We start from the raw sequence: 14,143 nt of genomic DNA, 5'->3' as shown, positions 1-14,143 counted from the left end.
CTAACTTAATGATCAAGAAATAAGAAATACTACCTCCGTCCACCAAAATTTGCTACACTTTGACCCAACACGGATTTTAAGAAATGTAATGGAAAGTGAGTTGAAAAAGTTGGTGGGATGTGGGTCCTACTTTTAAAGTATTAGTTTTATAATAAAATGTGAGTAGGAATAAGTTAGTGGAATATGGGGTCCACTACCAAAAATGATAAAAGTGAAATGTATCCAATTTTCAGGGACAGACCGAAATGGTAATATGTATCAAATTTTCAGGGACAGAGGTAGTATATGCTAACAATAATATATTAAATAAAAGAGATATGAGAATATCTTGTACATATACTCGTATCACATTTTCCCCACCTGATGGAATACCAGTCGTTCCCTTAATTAACCTGCATTCCAGACTGCATTTCATGTGTTTGTTGAAGGGATAATGGCGATGCTGCCGCAAGGATTTTGGTCATGGCGGCAATGAAGGCGTCGTGGATCACGTAGAAGAGGTTGTCGTAGTAGACGCCGCCGAGAACGACACCGCTGTTGGGCTGCAGAAGGGCGAAGGAGAGGTTGATGTTCCTCCGGTCGTTGATGTAGGCGTTGAAGGGGAATATATTGATATGCATCGGGGCTCGGGTTTCCCTCAAGAACTCGAGGATCGGGCGGATGAACCAGTTCACGCTGCACTTGAACGCGGCCGCCTGGGGCGGGCTGCACCGTCTCAGGAGGCTTATATGGATGGACGTCGAGACTTGGACGCGACCACCCTGCCCGGCCGCGCGGGTCACGCGGTACATGTTCTGCATCGCCGGGAACACGAACGACCCCAGTTCAGAATTGGGGTCGATCTCGTTCCCGGCGATGATGTAGCGGAACGTGACATTCGGGAAGCGGAGTATGTTCTGGCGGACCCAGGAGGTCGCCGCCTGGGGGCAGTTAGAGAGATCGCAGAGGTCGGAGTGGGAGACGCCCATCATGAGGCGGATGTTGGTGCCGCTGAGGGCGCGAAGAGTCGGGGCGTGGGGGTCGAAGAGACGCATCCGGCGGATGTTGTTCTGCTGGTACAGGGGCACCGTTGCGGCCGGGCCGGGCACGTTGGTGCCCAGCCTTCCGAACAAAGTGCCAACCTGGCCAGCTACATAATTCTACTTGTGTAAGACTAGGTTAAATACATATACATGTGTTTCGTGCAACATAACTAAGCAAGGATTTTGTCGGGCCAGTTTTCGATCCTGCCAATGCAGAATCAAAACTTAGTCCTAACAAGTTTTAAGGTTATGTTGCACGAAACACAAACAACAAAGATACTGTCATTATACTTACGTAAGACTTTCTAACGAGTCAACATTGGTTGACCATATGTGTTTCATGCAACATAGTTGAAGCAATTTTCGTTGGGACTGAGTTTTGATCCTGCTATTCATTCAATATTGCAAAGCAAGGATCATGACTCAGTCCTAACAAAATTTATGCTTATGTTATATGAAACAAATGCATTACTTACGCTCGACAAAGTGCATCTACTACACTAGTGTTTGTGTGTTAGAATTAACGATAAGATATACTCCCTCCGTCCCGGATAATTCGTCTCAGTTTCCATTTCGGTCCATCCCACATAATTTGTCTCACTTCACTTTTACTCCCTCCGTTCCCTCATAGTTGAGGCGGAAATGAATGTTGAGTGTGTTAAATAAATAGATAAAAAAAAGTAAGAAAGAGAAAAAGGTAAAGAAAATAAAGTAAAAAGTGAATAAAATAGAGAGAATAAAATAACAGAGAGTAAAGTAACAAAGAGGAAAAAGTTACTATATATGAAAATAACTCAACTATGAGGGAACTTTCTGAAATGGAAAAATGACTCAACTATGAAGGAACGGAGGGAGTACCATTTTTGGTAGTGGATCCCATATTCCACTAACCCATTCCTACTCACATTTTATTATAAAACTAATATATAAAGGTAGGACCCACATTCCACTAACTTTTTCAACCCACTTTTCATTACAATTCTTAAAACCCGTGCCCAGTCAAAGTGACCTGAATTATTCGGGACGGAGCGAGTAAATAATTTGAGCAATTGATCACTGGTCCTGTGAAATGAAGAGAGGTGACGAAGAGCAATCCAAATAGGAGCATTGTAAGCTTAAAATGATTGTCGGTTGCAGCCATTTAGATATAGGAATCTAGATGCACGATGCATCTGTCCTATTATTCAATTAAGATGTATTAATCTCTCCAATTAAATGTACTATTATCTAAATTATCATTATATCAATACTAAGTTTTGGAGAATGATCAAGACTTAAGAGTATATTAAGTGTTAGGTTATTTGTTATTTTGATTGTTATTTCGATAGAGCTAGGGTCAATGAAAATGCACTTCCATCTATATTTTTTTCTCTCCCAATATTTTGGGAATTTTAATCAACGGTTAAACGCTTCCAACCCCAAAAATCCATGAATTCCTGTTTAACATTTAATAATCATTAATTCAAATTTATGTTTCTTTCGTTGAAAATATATTTACCAATTGATTAAAAATAATTAAATAAATAAGAAATGTAGCCAGCCCGGATGTATGGTGCGGCCGGACCCGACCAAGACCTTTTATATATTATCTCCACTTAACTAAAGAAGAGAGTAATGTGCTTCTAACTTTAAAATGGTATAAAACTTTATACATTATCTATACTTGCCTAAAGAAGAAAGTAGTGTTCTGATTAGTGGCCCCTTATCACCTGGTAAAAAGTAAAAGAGCAAATTCAAATAAGCATAAGCCAACTTTAACATGTGTTTAAAGTAACATTTGTCGGATTAAATTGATACGTAAATATAAAATTTTCTTAATGAAAAATTGATAAGTATATAGTATATGAACTCCAACTCAATTATATGCCCAACGAGAGAGATAACATGTTTAATTACATAGGTAAATCCATAGAAATTTAAAATCTTCATTATAGTAGACTGAGACCCAAGACATTTGACCTTCGGATATCAACCACTCTACTGGAATCATAGACCAACTTACACACACACCATACATGTTTCCTTATTAGTTTTAACTTCTAAGCTTTGATTATTAATTCATCTATCAGCTAGAGGTGAGAATTGTGCCTTTGGGTTTGTGTTGTTTTATACTATTAAAAAAATATACAAATTTACTTATACACCCTCAAAAAAGGCCCACTAAAGCCATATGACTCCGTCATTATAGGAGATGAAATTTTACTGTATTTGTCTCGAAATATAAATATACAGATAAAAAAGGTTCAATTATTGGATTATTTATTTATGAACTAGAAATATATTTTATATAAAAAGGTGATATGTTAAATACAAAATCACCCACAAAATTTTTCTAAAATTCCTTAGACCAATCATACTTCTCATTAGGTCCCTGCATAAGAGTCCATATTTTAAAGGAGAAAAAACACGAAAATGTATTAAATAGTGGATGCTTTAAAATAGCTATCGATGATTAATATATGTTGGTCCTCCTTTTTGGAATAAGAATGTATTATTCTTATATTCTGAAATAGTGGAATATAATATATATTATATATATATATTAAAATATAATGACTGATGTTAAGTGTAAAGGATGCTAATCATCATGAAATATTTTAGAGAAGAATAAGTGCTTTGGATTATTCAGTTCATTTTGTTCACCATTTAATTATTGGAACATGCAATGCACGATGATACTTTATAGGTTATATATTAATTTCTTTTACATGAAGTATATTACTCCCTCCGTTCCATAGTAATAGGGGCGTTTTTTCATTTCCGTCCGTTCCATAGTAATAGAGTCATTTCCCTTTTTAGTAAAAGTCAACATATTTTTCCACACCTACTTTATTCTCTCTTACTTTTTTCTTTCTACATTTCTCTACTCTTTTCATTTTCCACTTTATTCTCTCTTTACATAACTCACCTAACAAAATTTTTCTTAATCTCCATACCAAAAAGTTTTGCCTCCATTACTATGGAACGGAGGGAGTACTACAATAAAGTAAAATAACTTAAATGAATTTGAAAGAGTTTTAATGACAAAGGCATACAAATAATATTATTAATCTTAGTCTCTCCAATCATTATTCTGAATAAAAATTTAGATAGATAGTTACACTAAAACTTTATAGATGGATAACGTTGAACTGGTCCATTTATTGATTAGTGCGAAAACAGGATTAAAGGCAGTGAACACGAAAAATAACAAAAAAGAGAAAATGGAAGTCCATGCTAAAACTAAAATTTAAAGAGGAACAATTCTCCTAAAAGCATGACACAATCCTCTCAATAGACTTAATAATCATCAAAAGAGAAATATGGTCTCAACAAAAAAAAAAAAAAAAAAAAGAAGAGAAATACTGGTTTATAAATTATACCATCCCAAATTTTTTTTTTTTTCAAGATATCTAGTCAAGGACCTATTTAATCCACTCATCCCCAAAAATTAGACTAGTATTATCATTTGTCCCACAAAATTAAATAAAGTCTAAATATGAAAAGTTTTTAACAGGTAATAATATAAAAAATTAGCATATTAAGAAGAAGAGTCTATTTAATTTATTAACATGTGAGGCTGTTTTTCACGTTGGGAAAGAGAGAAAATCGGGAGTGGGGTTCGTGTTTTATTGAGGTATCTGAAAAAGAAAAGAAAACAAAACAAAAGTTTCATAACTCAATAGATGAGTCATGGAATAAGTGATAAATAACAGAAGGTAAGTCATGTCACAACTTTATGAAATTTAGACAAATAAACTATATTAGAAAAATGAAATCGAAATAATTTGAAATCTAAATTGATGAACTACATACACCAAATTATTGGACTAGTCGTTGAAATACATATGCTCGAATCTATAGCTATATTTAAAATAATACTCCCGCCGTTCTCCAATAATTTTTCACTTTAGTCACAATATGGATTTAAAAATTTTTTCACTTTAGTCACAACATGGATTTAAAAAAATATAAAGAAAAAATGGTTAGAAAAGCTATTGATATATGTGTCCCACACGACACGCACTTTTATAAAATCCTTCTACCTCATTAAAAATAAAATATTTTATTTTTTTATCAAATAATTGAATCTCTTTTAGAAAAAATACAATGGAATAAAAAATAAATATATATGACCTCAAATTACAAGCACACGTAACAATCGAACAATTTCAAAATAGGTCACGGTTACAAGCACATGTAACATTAATCAAACGATTTCAAAAAATAATTTTTGTCTTGAATTAGAATGAATGGAATATATAATATTAATTTTTAGAAAAAGTAAATTAGCTAATAAATAAATAAAATAATATAAAAAGTGATGGGAAGAACTCTAATTCTTAATTCACAAAATATACGCAGCCGCTTCGTCTTCTCTTGATTTGCACCATTAATGGAGGCTGATTACTTCACAAATCTACCATCGGAACTCACCACCAACATCCTCTCACGCCTCTCTACCGGAAGCCTTGCAATCAGCAAATGCGTTTGCAAACCATGGTGCGATCTTTAGCAGTCCGACGATTTCGTCAAATCCAAAATCAAAACCCCACCCATCCTAGTTCGCTTAAAATCAACCGAGTCAACTAGGTGCACGATTTGGAGAGCCATGATCTTCAGTGCCACCCGCTCACAGATTTGGAGATCAAAGGACTAATGGAAGGCATCAAAGGACTAAGAGGTATCTCTGTGAATGGATTGCTTCTTATGTACTCAAGATCAAGGAATCATCTTCACATATGCAATCCGATCCCTCGTGAGTATACCGAGCTTTGCTGCCCTGAGAAAGACACCCGTGGTCATGTGTTGCAATTTGGATTTGGTGTGAGCAAAATAAGGTGGTCTGTATCAATGCGCTCGGCAAATTCGACTCCCACTATGTATACACCCTCGGGACAGAGACATGGAGGCGCCTTGAAGCTGGCGCGGCTTCAGGCTTCAAATTTCATTCTGTTGGACGCTTGTTATGTAATGGCAACCTCCAATGGATGGGATATGATTCGTGTCTGCATCAATTTGATTTGTGGTTTTGACTTTGAAACAAAACGTTTTAGCATCTTCTCTCTCCCTGTGGCTGGAATTGGAATTGGGAAATTATCTGCCTTGAGGACTGCCTGTTTTATTCTTACTACACACTCTACAACTATGAAATTGTCATTTGGATGATGAAGGAATACCAAGTCGATGAATCTTGGACCATAGAGTACAAGATAAGTACTAATGGTTTCGGTTTCTACTTTCCTAGGCATTATTTATCTATTGAAGCAATTAAACTTTTTAAAGATGGTGACGTTTTGATGTTGGTGGACAATTCTTATCTGTTCTACTACTCCAACAAGACAAGAACTCTTCAACACGTCGATATGTTTAAGGATGCAAATGTGAAGGGTTGTGCCCTGATTTTTAATCCGAGCCTTCTCTCACTCAAGAATTTTGGATTCGAGAATGTGATATCGTTTTAGTCCTTAACTTTAGTCTACATATATGTGTTCGTGTCGATGGTTTGTTTGTCTATGTAGTTTTCGGCTTCTATGTCGTTTAGTGTTTGGGTTTGGCCTTGTTGTGTCAAATAGAAATCGCAGTTTAATTTATTCATTCGAATAAATTCATTGCGATATTTTACAACATAGTTGTTCTATAGTGGAATTACCAGACTTCTAAGTTTACGTCCTTGTTACTGTTACTATTCTGCAAAATTATCATGCCTGCCGGGCAATATGCTACTTATACCGACAATTATCGAGGGCATACAGTCCTTCCGCCTTTCACTCCGTATCATATGTAGACATTTTTTCTCCCTACTATGATCAGTTTTCAAGCGAGGGAGACGAATCAGATTGTGATTCGAAGTAGTGTTTAGTTCTCAGCAATGAGCTCAATTGTAGGTAATGTGTGTAGCTGTGATTAATAAAGATCAAAGTCTCTTTTTCTTAGATGTAAGTTCTTGAACCGAACCACGTAATTCTTGTGCTCTTGGTGTATTTCTTGTCCAAATTCTTTGATTCTTAATCCCAGAATCGGTTTGTACGTTCCAATTGTTCGTCTATGTTTCATTCTCAATTTAATTTTCACACTAACTAAGAATAATATCTGGAAAGTAGAAAAAAATAAAATTTGTGAGATTACAATTTTTACACTAACTTATTTAGGCTATCATGTAAACTTCTATAAGGCTCCATTTGGTAAACGAAATTGGAGGTGTGGAATTAGAATTGAAATCTTCAATTCCAAATCCAGTGTTTGGTATCCAAAAATTCTTTAATTTGGAATTAAATTACAATTCCAAATCCTCCAATTCCATAAGTTGAATTCTATAGCAAAAGTAGTTGTATTGCAAATATTTATTAAATTATACACATTGCTTACACACACTGCACACACATATTCACACACAGCACATATCCACACACACTCACACATGCGCGTGCACACACAAACACACACCTTGAAAAACACACATGACACATGCACAATCATACACACATGGCATGTAGTGTGTGTATTGTGAGTGGTATAGTGTGCGTATTAGCGTATATAGTGAGTTATGTATGTGTGTGTAGTGTGTTTTTAGCGATGTGGTATGTGAGTATGCGCGTGCATAGTGTGTTTTTAGTGAGTATGTGTGTGTGTATTTTAATGATTGCGCGACGTGTGTAGTGTGTTCTCACACAATTTTTAAAATTCAATTCCATATCAATTATTTCATTTTGTGAATTTGGAATTGAATTCTAATTTAATTCCATGAAATTCCAATTACCACTATTGAGGAAAATAAATACAAAATTAATTGGATTTAAATAGACAAAAAAGAACAAATACTACTGAGGAGAAGCCCAGATTACCACTTCAGAAAGCATACGCAGCTGTGCCACGACTACCATTTCTTCTTCAAGCAGTGATTCGATTCAATCCATCAATGGGGCGTGATTACTGTACAAATCTACCATTTCTGCTTCAAGCAGTGATTCAATTCATCAATCGCGCCGGCGTGATTTCTTCACAAATCTACCATCATAACTCACCACTAACATCCTCTCACGCCTCCCTCTCCGAAGCATTGCAATCAGCAAATGCGTTTGCAAACCATGGTGCAATCTCCTCGGCTCTCTCGATTTCGCCAAATCCCTTCTTTCCGATTCCGAAACCCCTCCTTTCCAAATAGTAGAGTTCCAAATATTTATTAAATTACATACATTGCACATATTTATACACAACGCACACATTCTTACACGCACTCTGCACACATTCACACACACACATTCGCACACGCTGCACAAATGCACACTCATACACACATGTTTAGCCGGTGCTGAAATTTAATGAAATAATAATATTATTACAATATTAAAAATAATAATAATATTTAAAAAATAGTTAATGTACTACTATGTATATAATTCGATTTATTGTTTCGTTAAAATCAAAATACATCTATAAAAAGATGTATTAGAATCAAAACTAAAATAGTTGTTGTAAATTAGTTATTCATCTTTTAATTGATTCTACGTCATGAAAAAAATAAAATAATGAAATCTAAAAAACTGATTATTAAATCGCTGAATATAGTGTGCATCGTACTTTAAATATTTTAACATGAAACATTAAGTTTATGGTGAGGAGATAGAAATTATTTTGCTTGCAAACTTTATATGCTTTTAAGAATTAAAATTTGGACAATTTGGTGACAAGTTTCCCACTCGTGATTGAAAAAATGAAAATAAAATGAGAAAAAAAAGTAAATTAAAAAGAAAAGAACAAAATTGGTGAAAAAGAATTTCTCAGCTTGACGACGGTGTAATTGTTTACACTTGGGCTTGGTTAAAATTTAATACTAGAAAATAGTCCTAAAAATATGATAAAAGTTAAGGCCCAACAACTAATAATACTACGTGATTCGTAGCCCAATTATAAATCATCTTCTTCCCTAAAATTTTGTGCGCCGATTACTGTAAGTATTTTGGATTCAATACTAGGGCGTCGCGGCGCCGGGGCGGAGGGAGACCATAGGTGAGAGGTTTTTGGGACCGGCCAAGCCCCCGCTGTAGCGGGGCCTTGGCTGCTGGTGGTTCCGTCCTTGATTGTGAAAGGTATAGTGTATGTAATGGCGGATCCAGACCCCGGAGGTGGGGGGGGGGCAGAATTTAGTATTTTAAATATTAATAAATTTAATATTTAAATATTAAATATTAAATTTCGTAGCATTATTTTTAATAATAAATTAAATAATATTATATTACTCACTCCGTCCAGGCTAAGATGACACATTGCTTAGCCGGCACCGGATTTTAGGAGTTATTGGTTAAAGTGTTTAATTGGAAAGAGAAGGAGGGAGGAAGTATTAAAGTAAAGAAATAAAGAAAGATGAATATTTTAATATGAGTGAAAAAAAGTGGTTGAGTGTATTTATTGGAAAAAGAAAGTTACCAAAAAAGGAAATGTGTCATCTTAGTTGGGACAAACTAAAAAGGAAAACGTGTCATCTTAAGTGAGACGAAGGGAGTAATATTTAAGTAGCACTAGCTTAGTTAGTAAATATAAACATGTACTATTAGCCTGCTATGTATTATTCATTTTAAAATATAAATTTATTGTAATCTATATATGCATTAAAAACTATAGTAATCAAGCTAGCGATCTTCATTATCTCTTGAGATTATTTTCATTTTGTTGAAGATTACTTTATATTTGAGGATTTGTTTCCTTATTTATTTATTTGTTGACTTACTTTCCTAGAATAGTGTTCGTAGAAGTCCTATAAATAGCTTCTCTTTATACTCCTAGCTAGATATCTTGAAAAATAAAGTGTATATCATGGTATATATAGTAAGCTTCTTCATAGGATTGTCTAGGGTTTCTTCGGAGTATGGTTCTTCTTTTGAGTTTTTGTTGCAGTTGTTGTGTTCGGCTTTTCTATATTTTCGTTATTTTTTTTGTCGAATTGTCTTTACTCCATATCAATTGTTACGGTGAGTGATGGTTTCTATTTGCTCTTTAGAAGGAGGCAAAGTTGAGAGGCTATTGCGTATGGAAAGGATTGCAGAAGGCCGTGTTGGAGCTAATGTCAAGTTCAGTATCATTAACAAGTCCGATGCTAGTGTTCGAGCTTCGTGCACCACCAACAACACAGAGCCAACACTACCCTTACTTCCCCCTTATGCAGGAGATCCTGTGTTTGTTTGTTTATTTTTCTATCAAATTTATCAAGTTGTTTTTTTTTCTATCAAATTTATCAAGGTCACTTTCCAGCAAATTTAAAAAATACAAAATTAATTGGATTTGAAAAGCAAAAAAAAAAAGAATAAATTGAATTGAGAAGAAACCCTAATTACCAATTCACAAAGCGTACGCAGCTCTACCATTTCTGCCGATTTCTGCCGCAGCTCTACCATTTCTTCTTCAAGCAGTGATTCGATTCGATCCATCAATGGGGAGGGGTGATTTCTTCATAAATCTACCATCAGAACTCACCGCTAAAATCCTCTCACGACTCCCTCTCCGAAGCCTTGCAACCAGTGAATGCGTCTGCAAACCATGGCGCAATCTCCTCGGCTCCCTGGATTTCGCCAAATCCCTTATTTCCGATTCCGAAACCCCTCCTTTCCTAGCTTGCTTGACGCCGGCGATGGCCGAAAATACAATTGGCTCAACTCGTTGCACAATTTTCGAAATTGTAGAGGAAGTCCTATTCAATTTCCTTGATGAAGAAGATAAAGAAGAAGACGGCGACCAAATTCTAAATCAAAATCAAAATCTCCAAGAAGTCGGAGGGGAAGCCCGAATTGAAGATGAAGAGAAACACGAAGACGAAGAAGAAGATCAAATTCAAAACGAAGACGAGGAGGAAGACGAAGATCCAGTTCTCCATGAGCTTCACTACAATGAGCTCGCACGCTTCGGTATTCCTTTCGGAAACTCATCACCGGAACCAATGGTAGGCATTGCAGCTAATGGATTGTTTCTTCTATACTTTCAGTTCGGGCATCCTGCCATCCTTCTCTTTATATGGAATCCTCTCACTCGTCAGTATATCGACATCTGCCGCGACGAACAATCCATGTCGTTTAATTTTAATTATAAGTTGAGTTTTGGATTCGGCGTGAGTCAAATTAGTGGGCAGTATAAGGTCGTGTGCATCAATCGCGACGGATCTGCTCACCATGTGTACACCCTCGGAACGGGAACGTGGAGGCGCCTTGAAGCCGGAGCTGCTTCTGGTTTCGGATTCCATTCAGACGGACGGATTGTGTGTAATGGAAACCTCCATTGGACCGTGTATGACTCCACTCGACCTTTGTCGATATGTGGCTTTGACATTGAAATAGAAAGTTTTAGCATCTTCTCTGCACCTCCTGCCGCTGTTGGGCGTCCATATGTGGAGTTGAGTGTTTTGAGGGACTGTCTGTGTGTTTGTTACACGTCGAACGATAACATTTTCCTCTGGTCAATGAAGGAATACCGAGTCGAGGAATCTTGGACCTTAGAGTACAGGTTGAGTTATAATGGTTTTGATTTTGATTTTGGTGATTACTATGGAATAGAGACTGTTTATCCTATCAAAGTTTTCAATGATGGTGATGTTTTGATGTTGATGGTGTCGAAACACATTGACTTCTCTTTCCAGAAGACGCGTCTTCTTAAAGATGGTAATCAAGAGAGGCGAGACTCATAAGGCACTGCATATTGGAAGATATTTGAGAGTAGAAGATGTGTTGTATATTTCTGTGTTGTCTTTTACAATGTAATTCCTCACCTCATTATATAGGTGTGAATATGAGCTAAGTATGGAAACACAATTAATTGTAATCAATCTATTCTAGGACAATATGTAATTGAATCAATCCTAGTCAATCAATTATTCTCTGCAATCAATCTTCAATCTTCTCTCCATTTGATATGTTTTGACACGCTAAAAAAACTCCATAGCCTACTGTACCCTTTAGATATCGCACAATCCTCAACGCGGCCTCCATATGATTAGCTTGAGGTCGGTGCATGAACTGACTCACTACGCCAACTGCATACGTGATGTCGGGCCTGGTATGTGAGAGATAGATGAGTTTTCCGACAAGTCGCTGATACCTCTCTCTATCTGCGAGATCAGCTTCTTCTTCTATTTTTAAGCCATGGTTAGGAATCATTGGAGTGTCTGCAGGTTTGCACTCAATGAGACCAGTTTCTGCCAACAAGTCTAGCACATACTTCCTTTGTCTTAGGAATATCCCGTGTCTGGATCTCAACACTTCTATCCCCAGGAAGTATTTCAATGCTCCAAGATCTTTCATCTCAAATTCTTTAAATAAATTTTCCTTCAACTTCTGGATTTCTTCTACGTCGTCTCCAGTAATGATCATGTCATCAACATAAATAATCAGACATGTTACCTTGTCGTCTCTCCTTTTAGTGAAGAGCGTGTGGTCGGATTGACTTTGTTTGAATCCATGTTTGAACATTGCTTGGCAGAACCTTCCGAACCAGATCCGTGGAGACTGCTTCAAACCATACAAAGTTTTTCGTAGTCGGCAAACTTCTCCTCCTCCAAATTCTTCAGAGAATCCTGGTGGAACTTCCATATACACCTCTTTGTTTTGCTCTAACTCTCCATGGAGGAAGGCGTTGGTAACATCGAACTGATGTAGTGGTCAGTCTTTGCATACTGCCATAGACAATAAGGCCCGTACTGTATCCATTTTAGTAACTGGAGAAAAGGTTTCCTCATAATCTACTCCATACACCTGGGTGTATCCTTTTGCCACAAGTCTCGCCTTATATCTCTCGATTGAACCATCTGCTCTTCTTTTTATGGTGAATATCCATCTACATCCAACTGGCTTCTTCCCTTCAGGCAATGCGCATTTCTCCCATGTGCCATTTTTGACGAGGGCATCTATCTCCTTTTTCATGGCTTCTCTCCAATGTTTTGCTTTCTTGCCTCCTCAAATGATTGTGGGATTTCTTCCTCCTCATATAGGGCAGCTTCGAAGGCCCGTGCCATTTCAGAAAGATGGCCTTGGGCAATGTTTGACACTCCATATTTCGCCTTCCTTCCCTTCCAGTCTGGCGAGTATCTTTTAGGAGGAATTCCTCTCGTACTCCTGTGAGGCAACTCAAATGGTTCTCCTGTATTTACCCTTCTTCCACTGGTTCCACATTCTTCATTATTGCCCCTATCAAGGTTAGTGCATTCTGAAGGCATATTATCAAAATCTGAACTGTTTACCTCAGGAATCGAAGCCGGGGTTGATGGCCGGACAATGTCACTTTGTTCTTCGTTCTGCACTGCAGGACTTGACGGCCCGGCGGTGCCACTAACTTCCTCAGGTGGACCAACGTCTGTGACAGGACTTGGCTGTGACTCTCCCCCTGTCTGGTGTTCCCCTGGATGTGGCTCTCCCCCTAAGTGGTGGTTAACATGTGAATTGATTAATCGCATAATCGGTCAAATAGATCCTACGTCTGATTTATTTGTTTTGTACAAGTCTTCCGCTGTGCAAGGGGCACCAAACCCCAACAGTTGGATCATAACACTGTAGCCTTTTTGATTTTTTCCATAGCCAAGGAAGACACATTTGAGGGCACAGGGATCAAATTTGGAGCGTTCGTGCTTCGGTATGTGAACAAAGACAGAACAACCGAACACCCTAGGCTCAAGGGATAAGGAGGATGGGATTTCAAAGTGGTTGGAAAAAGTATCCATAGGTGTTTTAAAGTTAAGGATTCCAGTGGGTAGACGATTCATAAGGTATACTGCGGTGGCTATAGCCTCGGGCCAAAAAGAGTTTGGTACTTTAGATTCAATTAGGAGGGCTCGGGTAATCTCAAGGATATATCGGTTCTTTCTTTCGGCTACCCCATTTTGTTCTGGAGTGTAAGCACACGAGGTTTGATGGACTAACCCCTTTTTTCTAAAAAATTCTTGCATATTTTTATTGATAAACTCCCCCCCATTGTCAGATCTAAGAATTTGGATGCTATGATTATACTGAGTTTGAATTAGTTCGTAGAAATCAACGAATTTATCAAAAACTTCATGCTTATTTTTCAAAAAATAGATCCAAGTCATGCGAGAGTAGTCATCAATAAAAAGCACAAAGTATCGAAAACCTTGACCCCCAGTGACGGGAGCTGGGCCCCAAACATCA

General features: G+C 37.1%; 2 protein-coding genes across 2 annotated transcripts; one reads left to right on the top strand and one right to left on the bottom strand.

The window, feature by feature from the left end:
• Nucleotides 1–383: 383 nt before the first annotated feature.
• Nucleotides 384–1,034, bottom strand: LOC125206666 (glucan endo-1,3-beta-glucosidase-like). The gene has a single exon (XM_048105904.1). It carries the CDS (start codon nt 1,032–1,034, stop codon nt 384–386), a length of 651 nt encoding a protein of 216 aa, XP_047961861.1.
• Nucleotides 1,035–10,428: 9,394 nt separating this feature from the next.
• On the top strand, nt 10,429–11,673 carry LOC125206665. Its single transcript, XM_048105903.1, has one exon. The coding sequence runs from the start codon at nt 10,429–10,431 to the stop codon at nt 11,671–11,673; it is 1,245 nt and encodes a 414-aa protein (XP_047961860.1).
• Nucleotides 11,674–14,143: the final 2,470 nt, after the last annotated feature.

This window comes from Salvia hispanica, chromosome 2 (assembly GCF_023119035.1).
Source record: "Salvia hispanica cultivar TCC Black 2014 chromosome 2, UniMelb_Shisp_WGS_1.0, whole genome shotgun sequence".
Classification (NCBI taxonomy): Eukaryota; Viridiplantae; Streptophyta; class Magnoliopsida; order Lamiales; family Lamiaceae; genus Salvia; species Salvia hispanica.
The sequence above is the reverse complement of the archived record's forward strand: the minus strand, read 5'-3'. Positions and strand labels throughout refer to the sequence as shown.

What these genes read in the sequence shown, in the direction of transcription:
- LOC125206666 (XM_048105904.1), bottom strand. Translation starts at nt 1,034, where the DNA reads ATGCGTCTCTTCGACCCCCACGCCCCGACTCTTCGCGCCCTCAGCGGC.
- LOC125206665 (XM_048105903.1), top strand. Translation starts at nt 10,429, where the DNA reads ATGGGGAGGGGTGATTTCTTCATAAATCTACCATCAGAACTCACCGCT.